General features: G+C 32.7%; 2 protein-coding genes across 4 annotated transcripts in view; one reads left to right on the top strand and one right to left on the bottom strand.

Moving 5' to 3' along the window:
* Window positions 1–19,617, top strand: part of LOC145945978 (uncharacterized) — a 216,783-nt gene that overhangs the window by 193,137 nt on the left and 4,029 nt on the right. For both annotated transcript variants that reach the window (XM_083055304.1, XM_083055303.1), the window contains exons 2-5: window positions 13,520–13,740; window positions 15,160–15,295; window positions 16,423–16,556; window positions 17,554–17,818. In XM_083055304.1, coding sequence (XP_082911430.1) covers window positions 13,552–13,740; window positions 15,160–15,295; window positions 16,423–16,556; window positions 17,554–17,818 — 724 coding nt within the window. In that variant the 5' untranslated portion in view covers window positions 13,520–13,551. The remainder of the gene's footprint in view (window positions 1–13,519; window positions 13,741–15,159; window positions 15,296–16,422; window positions 16,557–17,553; window positions 17,819–19,617) is intronic.
* LOC145945982 (uncharacterized) overlaps window positions 1–19,617 on the bottom strand; it is a 76,289-nt gene that overhangs the window by 46,631 nt on the left and 10,041 nt on the right. The window contains exons 2-3 of one of the 2 annotated variants that reach the window (XM_083055310.1): window positions 10,264–10,443; window positions 9,582–9,613 (exon numbers count right to left, since the gene is read on the bottom strand). In XM_083055310.1, the coding sequence (XP_082911436.1) occupies window positions 9,582–9,613; window positions 10,264–10,434 (203 nt within the window). In that variant the 5' untranslated portion in view covers window positions 10,435–10,443. Of the gene's footprint in view, window positions 1–9,294; window positions 9,614–10,263; window positions 10,444–19,617 lie in introns of those variants that run through there. The other variant, XR_014426951.1, reaches the window with a different exon arrangement.

Consider the following 19,617-nt stretch of genomic DNA (forward strand, 5'->3'; position numbering starts at 1 on the left):
TATGTGCTTAATAAGAGAGGAGCTATAGGGGGTGTGTCGGAAGGGGGTGCCGTTTACACTCTAAAGTGAAAAAATTAAATTCAGATATATATATATATATATATATACAGGGTGTATCTAAATAAGTGCGAAAAATTGTAGGAGATGATTCTTTGTCGAAAATTAAGGGGGGTTTCTTATATAAACATATACTCTTATATCCCTCCCTGAGGAGTTGAAAATTAAATAGGGGTTGTTAGTTTCATCCCCTTATAACAATACAGAAAGATAAAAAAATATTAATAAATATCCTTTTTATTAGTGAAAAGTATCCACCAAGTTTCATTATTTTAATTTGTCTGAGAAAAAAAGAAAAACTTAATTTTTACCTCCCTCTTTAGAAAAGTGTAACTCCTCAGGAGGAGGGATATAAGAGTATATATGTTTATATAAGAAACTCCCCTTCATTTTCGACAAAAAATCATCTAAAATTGTTCGCACTTATTTAGATACACCCTGTATATGATGTAGGATTTTATTCGTCGATTAAGTTCCTCCCTGAGGAGTTGAAAATTAAATAGGGGTTGTTAGTTTCCTCCCCTTATAACAATACAGAAAGATAAAAAAATATTAATAAATATCCTTTTTATTAGTGAAAAGTATCCACCAAGTTTCATTATTTTAATTTGTCTGAGAAAAAAAGAAAAACTTAATTTTTACCTCCCTCTTTAGAAAAGTGTAACTCCTCAGGGGGAGGGATATAAGCGTATATATGTTTATATAAGAAACCCCCCTTCATTTTCGACAAAGAATCATCTAAAATTGTTCGCACTTATTTAGATACACCCTGTATATGATGTAGGATTTTATTCGTCGATTAAGTTCCTCCCTGAGGAGTTGAAAATTAAATAGGGGTTGTTAGTTTCATCCCCTTATAACGATACAGAAAGATAAAAAAATATTAATAAATATCCTTTTTATTAGTGGAAAGTATCCACCATTAATATCCAATATTAATAAATATCCTTTTTATTAGTGGAAAGTATCCACCAAGTTTCATTATTTTAATTTGTCTGAGAAAAAAAGAAAAACTTAATTTTTACCTCCCTCTTTAGAAAAGTGTAACTCCTCAGGGGGAGGGATATAAGAGTATATATGTTTATATAAGAAACCCCCCTTCATTTTCGACAAAGAATCATCTAAAATTGTTCGCACTTATTTAGATACACCCTGTATATGATGTAGGATTTTATTCGTCGATTAAGTTCCTCCCTGAGGAGTTGAAAATTAAATAGGGGTTGTTAGTTTCATCCCCTTATAACAATACAGAAAGATAAAAAAATATTAATAAATATCCTTTTTATTAGTGAAAAGTATCCACCAAGTTTCATTATTTTAATTTGTCTGAGAAAAAAAGAAAAACTTAATTTTTACCTCCCTCTTTAGAAAAGTGTAACTCCTCAGGGGAAGGGATATAAGAGTATATATGTTTATATAAGAAACTTCCCTTAATTTTCGACAAAGAATCATCTAAAATTGTTCGCATTTATTTAGATACACCCTGTATATGATGTAGGATTTTATTCGTCGATTAAGTTCCTCCCTGAGGAGTTGAAAATTAAATAGGGGTTGTTAGTTTCATCCCCTTATAACGATACAGAAAGATAAAAAAATATTAATAAATATCCTTTTTATTAGTGAAAAGTATCCATCAAGTTTCATTATTTTAATTTGTCTGAGAAAAAAAGAAAAACTTAATTTTTACCTCCCTCTTTAGAAAAGTGTAACTCCTCAGGGGGAGGGATATAAGCGTATATATGTTTATATAAGAAACCCCCCTTCATTTTCGACAAAGAATCATCTAAAATTGTTCGCACTTATTTAGATACACCCTGTATATGATGTAGGATTTTATTCGTCGATTAAGTTCCTCCCTGAGGAGTTGAAAATTAAATAGGGGTTGTTAGTTTCATCCCCTTATAACGATACAGAAAGATAAAAAAATATTAATAAATATCCTTTTTATTAGTGGAAAGTATCCACCAAGTTTCATTATTTTAATTTGTCTGAGAAAAAAAGAAAAACTTAATTTTTACCTCCCTCTTTAGAAAAGTGTAACTCCTCAGGGGGAGGGATATAAGAGTATATATGTTTATATAAGAAACTCCCCTTCATTTTCGACAAAAAATCATCTAAAATTGTTCGCACTTATTTAGATACACCCTGTATATGATGTAGGATTTTATTCGTCGATTAAGTTCCTCCCTGAGGAGTTGAAAATTAAATAGGGGTTGTTAGTTTCCTCCCCTTATAACAATACAGAAAGATAAAAAAATATTAATAAATATCCTTTTTATTAGTGAAAAGTATCCACCAAGTTTCATTATTTTAATTTGTCTGAGAAAAAAAGAAAAACTTAATTTTTACCTCCCTCTTTAGAAAAGTGTAACTCCTCATGGGGAGGGATATAAGCGTATATATGTTTATATAAGAAACCCCCCTTCATTTTCGACAAAGAATCATCTAAAATTGTTCGCACTTATTTAGATACACCCTGTATATGATGTAGGATTTTATTCGTCGATTAAGTTCCTCCCTGAGGAGTTGAAAATTAAATAGGGGTTGTTAGTTTCATCCCCTTATAACGATACAGAAAGATAAAAAAATATTAATAAATATCCTTTTTATTAGTGGAAAGTATCCACCAAGTTTCATTATTTTAATTTGTCTGAGAAAAAAAGAAAAACTTAATTTTTACCTCCCTCTTTAGAAAAGTGTAACTCCTCAGGGGGAGGGATATAAGCGTATATATGTTTATATAAGAAACCCCCCTTCATTTTCGACAAAGAATCATCTAAAATTGTTCGCACTTATTTAGATACACCCTGTATATGATGTAGGATTTTATTCGTCGATTAAGTTCCTCCCTGAGGAGTTGAAAATTAAATAGGGGTTGTTAGTTTCCTCCCCTTATAACAATACAGAAAGATAAAAAAATATTAATAAATATCCTTTTTATTAGTGAAAAGTATCCACCAAGTTTCATTATTTTAATTTGTCTGAGAAAAAAAGAAAAACTTAATTTTTACCTCCCTCTTTAGAAAAGTGTAACTCCTCAGGGGAAGGGATATAAGAGTATATATGTTTATATAAGAAACCCCCTTAATTTTCGACAAAGAATCATCTAAAATTGTTCGCATTTATTTAGATACACCCTGTATATGATGTAGGATTTTATTCGTCGATTAAGTTCCTCCCTGAGGAGTTGAAAATTAAATAGGGGTTGTTAGTTTCATCCCCTTATAACGATACAGAAAGATAAAAAAATATTAATAAATATCCTTTTTATTAGTGAAAAGTATCCACCAAGTTTCATTATTTTAATTTGTCTGAGAAAAAAAGAAAAACTTAATTTTTACCTCCCTCTTTAGAAAAGTGTAACTCCTCAGGGGAAGGGATATAAGAGTATATATGTTTATATAAGAAACCCCCTTAATTTTCGACAAAGAATCATCTAAAATTGTTCGCATTTATTTAGATACACCCTGTATATGATGTAGGATTTTATTCGTCGATTAAGTTCCTCCCTGAGGAGTTGAAAATTAAATAGGGGTTGTTAGTTTCATCCCCTTATAACGATACAGAAAGATAAAAAAATATTAATAAATATCCTTTTTATTAGTGGAAAGTATCCACCAAGTTTCATTATTTTAATTTGTCTGAGAAAAAAAGAAAAACTTAATTTTTACCTCCCTCTTTAGAAAAGTGTAACTCCTCAGGGGGAGGGATATAAGCGTATATATGTTTATATAAGAAACCCCCTTAATTTTCGACAAAAAATCATCTAAAATTGTTCGCATTTATTTAGATACACCCTGTATATGATGTAGGATTTTATTCGTCGATTAAGTTCCTCCCTGAGGAGTTGAAAATTAAATAGGGGTTGTTAGTTTCATCCCCTTATAACGATACAGAAAGATAAAAAAATATTAATAAATATCCTTTTTATTAGTGAAAAGTATCCATCAAGTTTCATTATTTTAATTTGTCTGAGAAAAAAAGAAAAACTTAATTTTTACCTCCCTCTTTAGAAAAGTGTAACTCCTCAGGGGGAGGGATATAAGCGTATATATGTTTATATAAGAAACCCCCCTTCATTTTCGACAAAGAATCATCTAAAATTGTTCGCACTTATTTAGATACACCCTGTATATGATGTAGGATTTTATTCGTCGATTAAGTTCCTCCCTGAGGAGTTGAAAATTAAATAGGGGTTGTTAGTTTCATCCCCTTATAACGATACAGAAAGATAAAAAAATATTAATAAATATCCTTTTTATTAGTGGAAAGTATCCACCAAGTTTCATTATTTTAATTTGTCTGAGAAAAAAAGAAAAACTTAATTTTTACCTCCCTCTTTAGAAAAGTGTAACTCCTCAGGGGGAGGGATATAAGCGTATATATGTTTATATAAGAAACCCCCTTAATTTTCGACAAAAAATCATCTAAAATTGTTCGCACTTATTTAGATACACCCTGTATATGATATAGGATTTTATTCGTCGATTAAGTTCACGCTTCACCTTACTCTCGAAGCTTAAAATATTGAGATTACCGAGTTAGGCGAAAGGCGAGCGAACCTCAACGACAGGTCCATGAAAAATCTACTGTAACCTTCGTCCTTATTATGAAATAAGGACCTACAAGTTCCCGCGGTGAACACATCCCAAGAGTTCCCCTACAATATTTCTTCCTACATACTTGTAGATACATCGGTGCTTTAACTCGAGCCATTTCTCGGGAAGGTCGTTACTCGCTCCGTCGAGTAACGATTTTTTTTTCACACGCTGCGGCGTGAAAAAAAAATACACGACGACCAGATGGCCGATTCCATAAATCTCCTTTCGCTGACAGTCCTTCGTATTCTTTTAACTTATTCGCCGCTCGCATCCGTATCAATTTGCGGACGACAGCGAATAACGAATACGACGATTTCCCAAAGATTTATCGAGGAAAAAAAAAGAGAGGGAGGAAGAGAGATAGAGAGATCCGATTCGCGTAAAGAGCTGTACCAGCTTCTTGAATAAACTGTCAAAAAAAAAGAAAAAAAAAATTGCGATGAATTCTTTAGGTAGCGTTTAGTCCCGCGATCGAGCATCATCATGGATTTCACGCGCGCGCGCGAATGTAATGAAGAACAATGTCCGCACGCACGTACGCGTGCCGGCCATAAATATTCAGTTCGTCGAGGCGGGCGAGCGGACATTTTAACCCTCTGCCGATCGCGCGACATATATATTTTGACATCCCGGATTATACGATGAACTGCATTGAGCACAATCGGTCACCGAAAGCCCGATTAAATATTCATACGCCTGGTAATTGCTCGATCTCTGCGATTCGAAATTATGTGTGTGCGCGTGTGTGAGCACGCGTGTATGACTCGGGGCGACAAAAAGAGGGAGGGGAGGGGAGGAAAAAAAACAAATTTCACTCGAGTAGCGCGTACGCGATACACTGTGATCTCTGCGATCCTCAATCAGCGGATCGTTATCGTCAAAGGTCGAAGGTTTAACGAGCGAATTAAATTATGATAATACCGTTTTTCCAACATTTCCTATTACGCCGCATTATTTCCAAAATATATACGCCCGCCGCCGTGTGTGTTCTCGAAGGACTATTTTGCTTTAGCAAACAATTTTACAAACAGCATACGAAATGCGTAAATATTGATAAACGGATACCCTTTTGCTTGAAAAAATTCCAAATAATTACAAAACGAGATACCTGATAGTCTGTTATTATATTAAATCCGTATATATAATATACGAATCTCGCGGTTTTTACCGCTTACAAAAATTAAAATCGTTAGTTTACTACAATTCAACTTTTCATTTTCCACATTGTTCTTAAATAAATAAAATTTAATATATTAATGAGAGGAATTTTTGTTTCTGCGATTTAAAATTAAATTGGTAAGAAACGCATAGAGATGGGGAAAAAAGCAGTCGAATTAATGCGCAAAAGAATGCGATTTGCTGATGCGTTAGTGCAAATTTAAGAGATATATGTAAAAAGATTTAGCTAAATTGGTAAAATGTCGAGAAATTATATTTGTTAAAGTTTAATACACGCGGCGCCTTTTAAACATTCCGAGAATTCGCGATACTAAAGTTTGCGCGCCGAGTACAATACGGCCGCATTCTATTCCACTACCTAACACCATCATTTCACTCGCGATATAAACGAAACGGCGAGAAATAAAATGCCTTTTCAGATCCCTTTATCTCGTTAATCTTGTCGCGCTTTACGCGCTCAAGATACAAAGCATAACAGGAAGAAGAAGAAGAAGGGTCGAAAGGGAGAAGGAGAGAGAGAGAGAGAGAGGCGCTTATTGTACCCCTATGAACCTCTTTCCCTTTAGCCGCGAACGTACCTGCCGTTCAAACTTGGCAATGTCACGACCGATAAATAAGACTCGCAATCTTTTCCGCCAGAGTCGGGACACAATAGAGGCAAAAAGTCGTAGGGCGTATCAGGTGCGAGACAAGATTGCAACAGGGAAACTTACACCTGGTGCGCCTGGAAATTCGACTCTGGCTCACACATCCTCCCTCTACCCCTCATCCCTCTTCACCCCTTTCTTCTAAACTCCCGCGAGAGATGCGGTCAGACGCGCGGATATTTCTTCCCAATATTTCCTCGCATTTTCTCGCAGCGTCCGACCATAAACACACGTTCGAGGCGCGAAACAAACGTCGCGCATATAACGTATATACACCAAGCGATTTATATCTTACGCGCGACTTTTCGCGGTCGTGAATAAAGGAATTTAAAATGAGAAACCGAGAGAGAACCATACGATACTTTTCAAATAATTTTCGCGATTTAAATGACGAAGAAGGGCTTTTGTGTCTCGAGATAACTCACATTCAGCGAACTTTCAACGAGAAATGCACTTTAACAGAAATTTAATTCTCTCTCCGGAAAGAATTTATTCTGAATTCACGAAGGAAGATTAGGGAAGAAAGGGGATAAATTACACGATTATTTGCACGGCGTGTATCGATTTTATTTCGCGGGATCGCGATAAATTCGCTCGCGAATTACGAGAGCCCGAGGGGTGTCTCACTCATCAAAAATTTGTACATGTATATTGCGAATTACCGAGAATTCTAAGTAATTCCATGTAATGCATCGTATAATTCTAAGTAATGCGACGGAATACGTGTAATTATGTTCATTCTTTTTTTTTTAAATAAAATACAATATTTAAATATTAGTACTGTTTAATTTGGTAAGCAAAATGTAATTAGAATTATTATAAAAAGAAATGTTAAGAAAAATTAATTTGTGAGATATTGTAAATCATATAGTATCAATGTATTATGCAAAAAAATTAAAATTAATATTTTTAAAAAATTAATATTGCAAATATTTAGTTGGAACACCTAAATTAAAATATTATATTATAATAAAGATATAACAAAAAGTTACGTGTTCCCAATTATAAGTTTAAAGAAATGCCTTGTTTTAAACTTCGTGATTAAAACATTCAAAATTTTTTAAAAATTAACTTAAAAAACCATTTTTAATAAAAATTTCTTTTATATAAACTTGAACACACACAAAATACAAATAAAATTAGATTAGATCTGAACAAATTAAATATCAAATTAATGATTTCATAAATTGTAATATTAAGTAAAATATATATTTAAAAAACATCACAACAACATCATTTTTACTTTTTAAGACGTTTTAATCTTGTCTCAGTTATTATTGTAAATCAATGAGAAGTAATCACCGAAAAAATTGTTTTCTTGAAATTCATACTTAATAAGTACTCTTAATAAATATTCTTGATGAATAAGAATATGTCATCTTTATTTTTGCTTTTTGGAATATCCTCTTAAATTGAGAATATATTCTTAATTTTTTTTGCAACTTTAGCGTCGCAATAAATAAATATAATAAATTAATAAAAAATTTCAAATAAAAATTAATAAGATAAAATTTTAAATTATTTAAATTTTTAAATAAATTTATAAGTTTACCAATTAATATTAAAAATAATAATATAATAAGCAAAAATGTGTATTTAACTATGTCAAATACATAAAAAATATTCATATGTGTAACATTTAAATATACATGTAATAAATAACAAATGTCCATTTGTAAGACTGTTTTTTGTTATCACAATTAATAATTTCAATAATACACTGATAAAAAACATCCCATTAAGTATATATTCTTGCCTATTAGGAATATCTAATAATATCTCTAGAGAATTTTCCTCTTAAATTAGGATCCTTTTAGCGCCTATATTTTAGTGGAAAATATTATAAAGATAATATATAATAGTATATACTTAAAACGAGAATAAAATTTTTTCGGTGATGCGTAATTCCAGAAAAAATGTACATGTATCGCGATAGCGAGACACCCCTCGCGAGAGCCTTATAGCGAGGTCTGTCGTATTATATTATTATATGTGAGAGAAAAAATTAATTACCCCTAATAACAGCGTTCGAATAATTTCCAGCAGCGATACGTTTACGTTGCGTGACCCTGATGCTTATCGAATCAATGACAATGCACGCGTGCGTGCGTGCATACGCAACGGGCTCGAGAATAGCCGCGATAAGGGACTTGGCGATACATAAACGGCAATCTCGGCCCACACCGGTCCATTCATTAGCGGACTTAATTTAAGACACCGCGGGCGGAATTTTAAACACGGCAAACACTGACGCGATTAGCGTTAATCACCGCGCGTTTCGGCTCGCATCGGCGCGAAGGAAAGACTAATTAATGACGCGGGCGTGTCGTGTGTTTATGAAGGCGTCATTCTCTTCTTCCTCCCCCATCCCACCCCTCCTCCCAGTATATCATCGTTTTACAAAAGCGCGCGCGGCATGATTAGAGGACGCGCGCGTGTGTTTGTGCCGCGGAAAGAATTTTGACAAACGTGTATCCCTCGCGTATATCCCGCGGATTCATTACAGCTGCGACGCGCCCCGACCACAATTACCAGATATTTGTTATTCGTTGTAATGCCGCGCATGCATTGTTTGTACATACGTACATTTCTCCCTAAAAATGTCGGTAAACTCGGCGGTCGGTTGTTTTTCCTTCGCGAAAATTGATCCGCCGAAACCAGAATATATTACGAGTTTTCAATTTGTAACGCTATATATATATATGTATATCTTGGCAATCGTATACTTCAAATTAAATTCCCTTTCAATTAAAATCCGCAAAAAATCGGCCGCAAGCGGGATACCTATATGTCGGTCGTTAAATAGAGAATTTTTTGATTTAAAAAAATTGCCACTCTCTCTGCTCTATCTCTCTCTTTCTCACTGTCCTCTCACAGGCTATTTATGACTAAAAGATTGGTGTGTATGTAAAGCTAGTATATCATTTCGTGGAAAATCATAAATAATTCAGAGTACTGACTTTATTTTCGATAGTTGAAAATAAAGCCAGAACTCTTAATTATTTATGAGTTTCCACGAAATGAGACGCTTCACACATCCCTGTTATCGATAGAAATATAGAAATGTTATAAAATAAACTCACTCACCGATACGTACATTAATGGAGTTGTAGGACACAGCACATTGATCTGAAAACAAAATATTCAAATTATGTACATACATACACATGCAGTTGGAAAATTTGTGTTTTATTCTTGTTAAAAACGGTCCCCGTTAAAATTTTTGTGTTAAATATTTAACACATTCATGTGTTAATTTAACATATTGCTGTTATGTTAATTGAACTCAAATGTTAAATTATTAAAACAACTAAAAAAAAGTGTAAAAATAACACAATGTATATCTATTTTTAATTTTACACAATAAATATGTTCCGTATTATTAGTGACAAGATTTATCTGTTAAAATTTATAGAAAAAAATGTTAATTTTACTTTATAATATAAGTGGGGGTGATAAAATGTAAAATTAACAATTTTTTTAGTTAATTTTTATATTAAAACTATGTTAATTTTACACAAAATTTATTTTAAATTTATTTGAAGTTGCATTTATTTTATGTTAAAATATTAACACAATATTTGTGTCACCTTTTAACACATCCGTACTATGTTAAATTAACAAATTAAAAATTTCTGTGGACCGTTTGGGACATGTGATATTTGTTAAATTTAACACAAATTTTTTAACTGTGTATACAGGGTGTTTTGAAAGTTTGGAAACGATTAAATATCCCACGAACAATGCGGTTTAGAAAAAAATGTTTTTATTTTGCATACCTCATAGTTGTCCCGACGTTGCCCGATGCCTCTCCGGGCCTCCTCCTCCTCTCTTGGTCCTTCGTAGCACTCGCGAAAACACGAATAATTACGATCGCCCGACACTTTACACGGCACTTCCGACGCGCGAAACTTTACCTCCCGACACGACGCGTGAATCGCACTGTGCATCGCAATGCTCTGTAACAAATATAATACATACATATATTAGAATAATCTTATTATTTTGCATTATAACATATAAAATATAAATATGTAAGCTACACAGAATTTTTTCTTAGAATTTACCCTGAAAATCATGGTAATCGTGGGACAATATGGTATGGAAAGAATTTTATGAGAATTTCTCTGATTAATATTTATTACAATAAAATATAAAATATGTTTGATTAATTTTACTATGCAGTTTAGTAAAATTCAAGGGGTGTCTCACTCACCAAAAATTTATACATGTATTGCGAATTATCGGGAATTCCAAGTAATTCCATGTAATGCGCCGTGTAATTATAAATAATGCGACGGAATTACGTGTAATACTAAACAATATAAAGTAATTCCATGTAATACTATGCAATATAAGATAATATAAAGTAATCCCATGTAATGCTAAAGTAATTCCATGTAATTCTAAAGTAATTCAATATGTTTGTTTATAATTTTTTGTTTTACAAATACAGTAAGTAATATATAGAGTATCTTGCAGTTTTTTCCAATTAAATATTCCTCTTTATTTACTAAAATAAACACTATTTAGAAGTTTTGCAAAATGTCAGAATATTATAGGATATGTAATAACATTTTATAAAATTTTATGTATTGTTTCTGATTTCATCGAAAATAATATCAATTCTTTTCAAATAAAATACAATATATTCAAATGTTAGTACTAAAACTTTAATTTAGTAAAGAAAAATGCAATTAAAATGGAGAAAGATATTAAGAGAAATAAATTTATAAGATATTATTATTAATTATGTAATCGATATACATATTATGCAAAAAATTCAAAATTAATATTTTTTATCATACAAATATTTTTTTAGTTGGAACACCCAAATTAAGATATCCCTATATGTATAATACTTAATATATAACAAGACGTTTCCGATTATAAATAAAAATAAATGAAAAAAAATTATTTTAAACTGACTAAAAAATTCAAAAATTTTTAAAAAGTCAACTAAAAACATTTTTAATAAAAATTTATTAATATGTTTATATTAAATTTTTATTTCTTTTATACGAATTTAAACACAAAATACAAACTTTTAATACTGATTTGATCAATTATTAATGATTTTATAAATTATAATATTTTGTTATACATATATTTGTATAGAGTTGTGTTTACATATATATATTTTAGTTAGGTAGCATGTTATATAGGTAGGTCTATATATTAGTTAGCTTATATATTATACATTTTTATTACATAGTTAGTCATTATATATTTTCTTTAGTTCTTTGTATTTTTTTCAATTAATTTTTTTTATATAGTCTTCTGTCTCTTCCTCACGTGATGGAAAAAGAGACGAATAAAAGAAGCGAGAACGCGTACATGTGCATTACTACCGAAGCACTGAGTGCATATGTACGCAGTACATACAAGAATAAACTTTGATTTTACACACACACAAACACATACAAAACTTATTTTATTAAATTTAAAAAATTATTTTTCTGCGATTATTACCCCTATTTATCTGAAATATTAATAAATAATCATAAATTTGACTCTCAAAAAAATTGTAAATCAATGCGAAATAATACGACGTAATGCGAAGTAATGCGAAGTAATGCGTAAGTAATTCCAGAAAAAATGTACATGTATTGCCACAGTGAGACACCCCTTGGTAAAATTAATCAAATATGTTTTATATTTTATTGTAATAGATATTATTTTTATTTTTCATAAAATTCTTTCCATATACCATATTGTCTCATGATTACCATGATTTTCAGGGTAAATTCTAAGAGAAAATTCTCTCAGTATAGAATTAGATATATCCACACATGCTGCGTGAAATTGGCATATCAATTTGTCCTTAGGCATTTTCTTTGCTTTAATCGCCAGAATTATTTGTTTAAATTATCAAGAACTCTATAAAACTATTGAAAATAAAGCCGGAACTCTCAATTATTTATAATCTGCCATTAAATGATATGCTAACTTCACACACACAAAAGATTGCGCGTAATCATGTGACATATGTACATATATACGTATTTTCGTGCAACTCGTGTATGCTTAAAGTGAAAGCGTCGCGAAAGAAACGCGTCTCTGAAGAAATACGAGCGAGAGGCACTACATTGTCGAAGAAATTTCAACGTCTCAAAGGCTGTTGCAGTTTTAAAGACCAAGCACGTGAAGCTCCGCGCGCACTCGATGCAGTTCGTCGGTTATCAATTATTCCGCAAAGTCGATATCGCGAACTCGAGGCTGCTTCTCTTCGACATGCAATCGCGGGAACATCCGTTCGCATCATATCAATTCATCCTTAGATCCGTACTTTCCGCGTATCTTCGTACTTTTTCTTAGAAGCATAAATTACATTTGTCGCATTTTAAATCTAGAAACGCGAGAGAGAATATAGCATACAAGGATGAATTTATCATATATGTATCTAATATAAATTCGAGCTCTAAAAGAACCAAAATGCCGCGCAAAGTTTCTGTTAAAAAAAAAATAATTTATTTATCTGATAATACATGTGACATCTGTTCTAGCATCCCCTAAAATTTCCGAATGACACGATATACATATAATAATATATGTATATTATCGGTATAATAACGTAATACGAGAGATGAGTCACACGTGCGCATATAATTCAAAAAGCGCTCGTTGCAGTGAATCATGTGTGACTCAGTAAATTTGCAAGTGCGCTTTATCGTTCGTACGAATATTATCGTCGAATTTGATCATGTCGCGTGCGGACAGTCGAAGATTGAAACTACTAACTCGAAGAGAGAGAGAGACTACATCGCGATTATGAGGAAAAGCTCACGGTGACCTGTCTCTGTCCCTGAGCGTATTCACGAGTCCCTCGAGTGAATACGCAAAGTTTCCCATGCAGCTGCAACTGCGCGGCAGCACGGAAAGATGGGAGAGAGGAAGAGGGAGGAAAAGGGTCAACGGGGACACGTCACGTCACGTCGGGAGTAGACTAGATTCCGCAGGGTCCACTTTCTACCCGCGCCGCGATTGCACATACAATCCTCCTCCTACAAACCGCAATGCGCGAATCTTTTGCAGGCGTCGTCGTCGTCGTCGTCGTCGCCCTACGCATGACGTCTCTGCAGATACCGGAGCACGTCGTGCTGAATGAGACGGTGCGCATGCAGTGCAACTTCAACTTGGACAAAGAGCAATTGTCCTCGGTGAAGTGGTACAAGGACGGCCACGAATTTTATCGCTACACGCCCAGAGACAGGCCCAGCGTGCTAACGTTCCCCGTGCCAGGAGTAAACGTGAACGTGAGTTGCAAGGATGCTTATATACTTGAAAATAGATGAGCGAGAACAATTATTTTATCCTTCGACAACTTTGTAGATTTCTCTTACGGGGACAATAATAGTCTGACATTTATTAAATATTTCGTATATCGGATATTAGATAAATGAAAATATCGATCCGTTGTTAAATTTAAGCATCTCTGATAACAAATTTTTCCAATCTCCTATTTTTTTCTTCTTTTTTTTTTTTAAACCTTAGAGGTGTAAAAAAAACGCGCTTTGTGTGCAAGTATACATCGAGGGGTGTCTCATTGTCGCAATACATGTACATTTTTTTCTAGAATTACTTCGCATTGATTTACAAGCATAAAACAATAAGACGAAATTAAAACGTCTTAAAAAGTAAAAATAATATGTTATGACGTTTTTTAAAAAAAAATATATATTTTACTAAATATTATAATTTATGAAATCATTAATATTTGATATTCAATTTGTTCAGATCTAATCTAATTTTATTTGTATTTTGTGTGTGTTCAAGTTTATATAAAAGAAATTTTTATTAAAAATAGGTTTTTAAGTTGATTTTTAAAAATTTCTGAATTTTTTAATCACGAAGTTTAAAATAAGACATTTTTTTAAACTTATAATTAGGAACATGTAACTTTTTGTTATATCTTAATTATAATATAATATTTTAATTTAAGTGTTCCAACTAAATATTTGCAATATTAATTTTAAATTTTTTGCATAATACATTGGTACTATATGATTTACAATAATATCTCATTTCTTAACATTTCTTTTTATAATCATTCTAATTATATTTTTCTTACTAAATTAGGCAATACTAATATTTAAATATTGTATTTCATTTAAAATTAATTTAAAAAAAGAATTCACGTAATTACACGTATTCCGTCGCATTACTTAGATTAGAATTATACAGCGCATTATATGAAATTACTTAGACTTAGAATTCTCGGTAACTCGTAATACATGTACAAATTTTTTATAAGACACCCCTCGGAAACAAATGAGCAGAAAGTGTCCCGAATTTCTTCTCTCTTCCCGCGAGCGAGAGCAATTATTATCTTTCGACAACTTTGTACATTTCTCTTACGTGGACAATAATAGTTTAACATTTATTAAATATTTCATATATCGAATATTAGATAAATGAAAATATCGATCCGTTGTTAAATTTAAGCATCTCTGATAGCAAATTTTTCCAATCTTCTATTCTTTTTTTTATCTTCTTTTTGTTGGACCTTAGAGGTGTAAAAAACGCGCTTTGTGTGTAAGTATATATACATATATCCCTCACGGCGAGATGTTTTCCGTCCGAATCTGATAGAATCTAGTTTATTCACCGCCGCGCATGCTCCGCGTTCACGCTCGATCGGGCACAGCAGTTTGTAATCGCGAATTTGCATTCAGACGTTCCAGTCCAACCAAACCTTGGTCGTCCTGAACAACGTGAATCTGACGAGTTCGGGGAGGTATCGCTGCGAGGTGTCGGGCGAGGCTCCCGCCTTTGAGATGGTCTCCGATCACGGGGACATGACTGTAGTCGGTAAGTATTGTCATGGAAAATAAGGGGGGGTATGCGCGATTAAGCTGGGATTATGAACGAGAACGTGGGACGAAAGCAGATTTAAATGACAATAAAATTTAAAAGACAATATTCGGATCGATATTCTCTCGATGAAGGAGGAGAAACGCACAGTTGGACAATTTGTGTTTTCTTGTTAAAAACGGTCCCCGTTAAAATTTTTATATTATATTAAATATTTAACACATTCATGTGTTAAATTAACATATTGCTGTTGTGTTAATTGAACTCAATGTTAAATTTTTAAAATAACTGAAAAAAAGTGTAAAAATAACACAATGTGTATTTACTTTTAATTTTACACAATAAATATGTTCCATATTATTAGTGATAAGATTTATCTGTTAAAATTTACATTTACTTTTTATAATATAAGTGGGAATGATAAAATGTAAAATTAACAATTTTCTAAGTTAATTTTTACATTAAAACTATGTTAATTTAACACAAAATTTATTTTAGGTTTACTTGAAGTTTGCATTTATTTTAAAATATTAACACAATATTCGTGTCATCATTTAACATATTCGTATTATGTTAAATTAACACAAAAATTTCTGCGGGCCGTTTGGGACATGTGATATTTGTTAAATTTAACACAAATTTTTCAACTGCGCATATATATTTAAAGCACTAGCGGATCCTGGGGGTTTGGGGTTAAACCCCCCCCCCTGGAAATTAAAAGAAACAGTTTTGCTGTATTTGTTTAAAAAATATAAGTAAAGAAAAACAAACATTAAAGAGCTATCGACGTCGTTGATCCTGGAATAAATAAATCTAATCATGAAACCAAAAATATTAAATAAAATAATTTTGCAACCCCCCCCCCCCCCATTATCGACGTCAGGATCCGCTAGTGATCTAAAGTGAATATATATATATATATATATATATATAAAGAAATTTTTCTAATCCTTAAAACGAGCCGGTGTATTAGCGCGAGATAATTATTTATTTGGGTAAAATTTGCGAGAGGAGGATGAGACTAGATAAATGAATACGTGCAGTAAATGCACGCGGGTAAGATAAGGGGGATCTAATCCGAGGGTACGACAATAGCACTAGAAAGGGTCATGGCAACGTTTCAGTTCTACCTAACGAAGGACCGCAGATAACCGGCGGTCGTTCCAAGTATCAGGTGGACGATGTCGTTCGTATGAACTGCACGTCGGCGCCTTCTAAACCACGTGCCCTATTGTCTTGGTTCATCAACGACAAGCCGGTAAGTGAGACACTTTAACCGTCGGTGAAATAATTGCAACCTTTGTTTCACGCTTCGCTAAACTTTTCTGACCGACAAAATGTTGCATCTCTCGTTATAGAGAAAGAGAGAGAGAGAGAGAGAGAGAGCACATAGCGAGTTGCGCGCGGTATATGCAATTTGCTAAATAAATCAAAGCTTCATTCCACTTTGTTTTCATTACAAAAACGCATATGCGCGTGTCCATTTGCGCTGTGTGTGTGTATATATATATATATATGTGCGCTGTGCGTTAATCTCGAAAAATACTCTCTCTACTCCCGATAATGTTCTAATTTAAAATTTATTTTGATAAAACACCGGTCACCAATTCCCAATTAAAGGTGAAATGTCGTCGACAGTCTGTCGTGTCAACATTGAATATCGATTTCGAATCCTCGACGTTTATGTATATTTTCCATTTATCCGATCCCATTTTTTCATGTGTCGTTAATATTTACAGAACTTGCGTGTCTCTTTCTCTCTCTCTCTTTTTCGGAAAATTCGTTACCGTTATATTTCAGCGAAATTTTCCGCCCTATACGCGAACGCGAAGCTCTTTAACCGAATTAAAGATTAACTTTAAAATAACTTTGCAGCGCAAGCGCGCGCACGTTGTTGATGAATATTATTATCGTTATCGTGCAATAATTAGAATCTTGCTTCGGTGCTTAATGCAATTTCGCGTAATTGGTTTCGCGAAAAAACATTTGCCTCCAGGATCAAAAGAGAGCAATCACTCTCGTTCTTAATTGTTTTCAAATTGCGTTCTATAGAATCGCGCGTATATCTGTTTTCCACCTCACTTAATTGATGCTGTCGATGTTGCGTAATTCGGGTCGCGAATCTGCGTCGCAAATAAAAATCTACCTAATTGCTCGCGCTCTCCCCTCGCCCCCTCCCCCTCCCCCTCTCCGACCGAATTGTATTCCAGTTTTGTTAAAAAAATAACTTTTTTTCACATGGATCGCGCTTTCAGGCCGACCCCGACTACCTGATAGGGCCCGAAATCGTGGTCGACAAGAATGGCTTGGACGTCGCGAGACTTGGTCTGAAGTTTCGCGTCGAGAACAAGCACTTCAAGCAGGGCGACATGAAGCTAAAGTGCTTGGCCACAATAGCCACGGTATACAAGCAGAGCAACGAGAAGAGCGTGGTGGGCGACGAGAGTGTTCTGAAAACGTCTATAATGGAAAGCCGCGAGACCAGGGCGCAGAGCCACATTCGCGAGGATCTGACGGACGGTAAGACTTATCTCTCTCTCTCCCTACGTTACTTTCCCACACCTGCGCCGCAATTGCGCAACGTTCCTCCCGGGGTATCGATTAACTCACCGGCACCGACTTTTATCTCGTCTGAAACTTGATGAAATGCGAGTTCAAAGAAATTAAGGTCCAGAATCTCTCGCATGGACGTTGACCATCGCGCTTATAATCGTACTCTATACTGAGAAAGTTTGCTCTTAGAATTTACCCTGAAAATCATGGTAATCGTGGGACAATATGGAAAGAATTTTGTGAGAATTTCTCTGATTAATATTTATCACAATAAAAATAATAATATCTATCACAATAAAATATGTTTGGTTAATTTTACTAAACTACATATTAGTAAAATTAATCAAACATGTTTTATATTTTATTGTGATAAATATTCAAAGGTCCAGAATCTCTCGCATGGACGTTGACCATCGCGCTTATAATCGTACTTCTCTATACTGAGAAAGTTTGCTCTTAGAATTTACCCTGAAAATCATGGTAATCGTGGGACAATATGGAAAGAATTTTGTGAGAATTTCTCTGATTAATATTAACACAATAAAAATAATAATATCTATCACAATAAAATATAAAACATGTTTGATTAATTTTACTAAACTACATATTAGTAAAATTAATCAAACATGTTTTATATTTTATTGTGATAAATATTATTATTTTTATTGTGATAAATATTCAAAGGTCCAGAATCTCTCGCATGGACGTTGACCATCGCGCTTATAATCGCACTTCTCTATACTGAGAAAGTTTGCTCTTAGAATTTACCCTGAAAATCATGGTAATCGTGGGACAATATGGAAAGAATTTTGTGAGAATTTCTCTGATTAATATTAACACAATAAAAATAATAATATCTATCACAATAAAATATAAAACATGTTTGATTAATTTTACTAAACTACATATTAGTAAAATTAATCAAACATGTTTTATATTTTATTGTGATAAATATTATTATTTTTATTGTGATAAATATTCAAAGGTCCAGAATCTCTCGCATGGACGTTGACCATCGCGCTTATAATCGCACTTCTCTATACTGAGAAAGTTTGCTCTTAGAATTTACCCTGAAAATCATGGTAATCGTGGGACAATATGGAAAGAATTTTGTGAGAATTTCTCTGATTAATATTTATCACAATAAAAATAATAATATCTATCACAATAAAATATAAAACATGTTTGATTAATTTTACTAAACTACATATTAGTAAAATTAATCAAACATGTTTTATATTTTATTGTGATAGATATTATTATTTTTATTGTGATAGATATTATTATTTTTATTGTGATAAATATTAATCAGAGAAATTCTCACAAAATTCTTTCTATATACCATATTGTCCCACGATTACCATGATTTTCAGGGTAAATTCTAAAAGAAAATTCTCTCGGCTTCGTTGACAAATCGGAGAAACAATTGTCATGCCGTCTTGCCGCGACTTTTGTATATTTTTACCGAAAATTCTAAGTAATTCCATGTAATGCGCCATATAATTCTAAATAATGCGACGGAATGCGTGTAATTATGTTAATTCTTCTTTTTTTAAAATAAAATACAATATTTAAATATTAGTTCTGTTTAATTTGGTAAGAAAAATGTAATTAGAATGATTATAAAAAGAAATGTTAAGAAGCATAAATTTGTGAGATATTGTAAATCATATAGTACCAATGTATTATGCAAAAAATTTAAAATTAATATTTTTTAAAAATTAATATTGCAAATATTTAATTGGACACTTAAATTAAAATATTAT

Source organism: Prenolepis imparis, unplaced genomic scaffold (assembly GCF_030444845.1).
Source record: "Prenolepis imparis isolate NDT839.2.m4 unplaced genomic scaffold, iyPreImpa1.0 SCAF_15, whole genome shotgun sequence".
NCBI classification, from domain to species: Eukaryota; Metazoa; Arthropoda; class Insecta; order Hymenoptera; family Formicidae; genus Prenolepis; species Prenolepis imparis.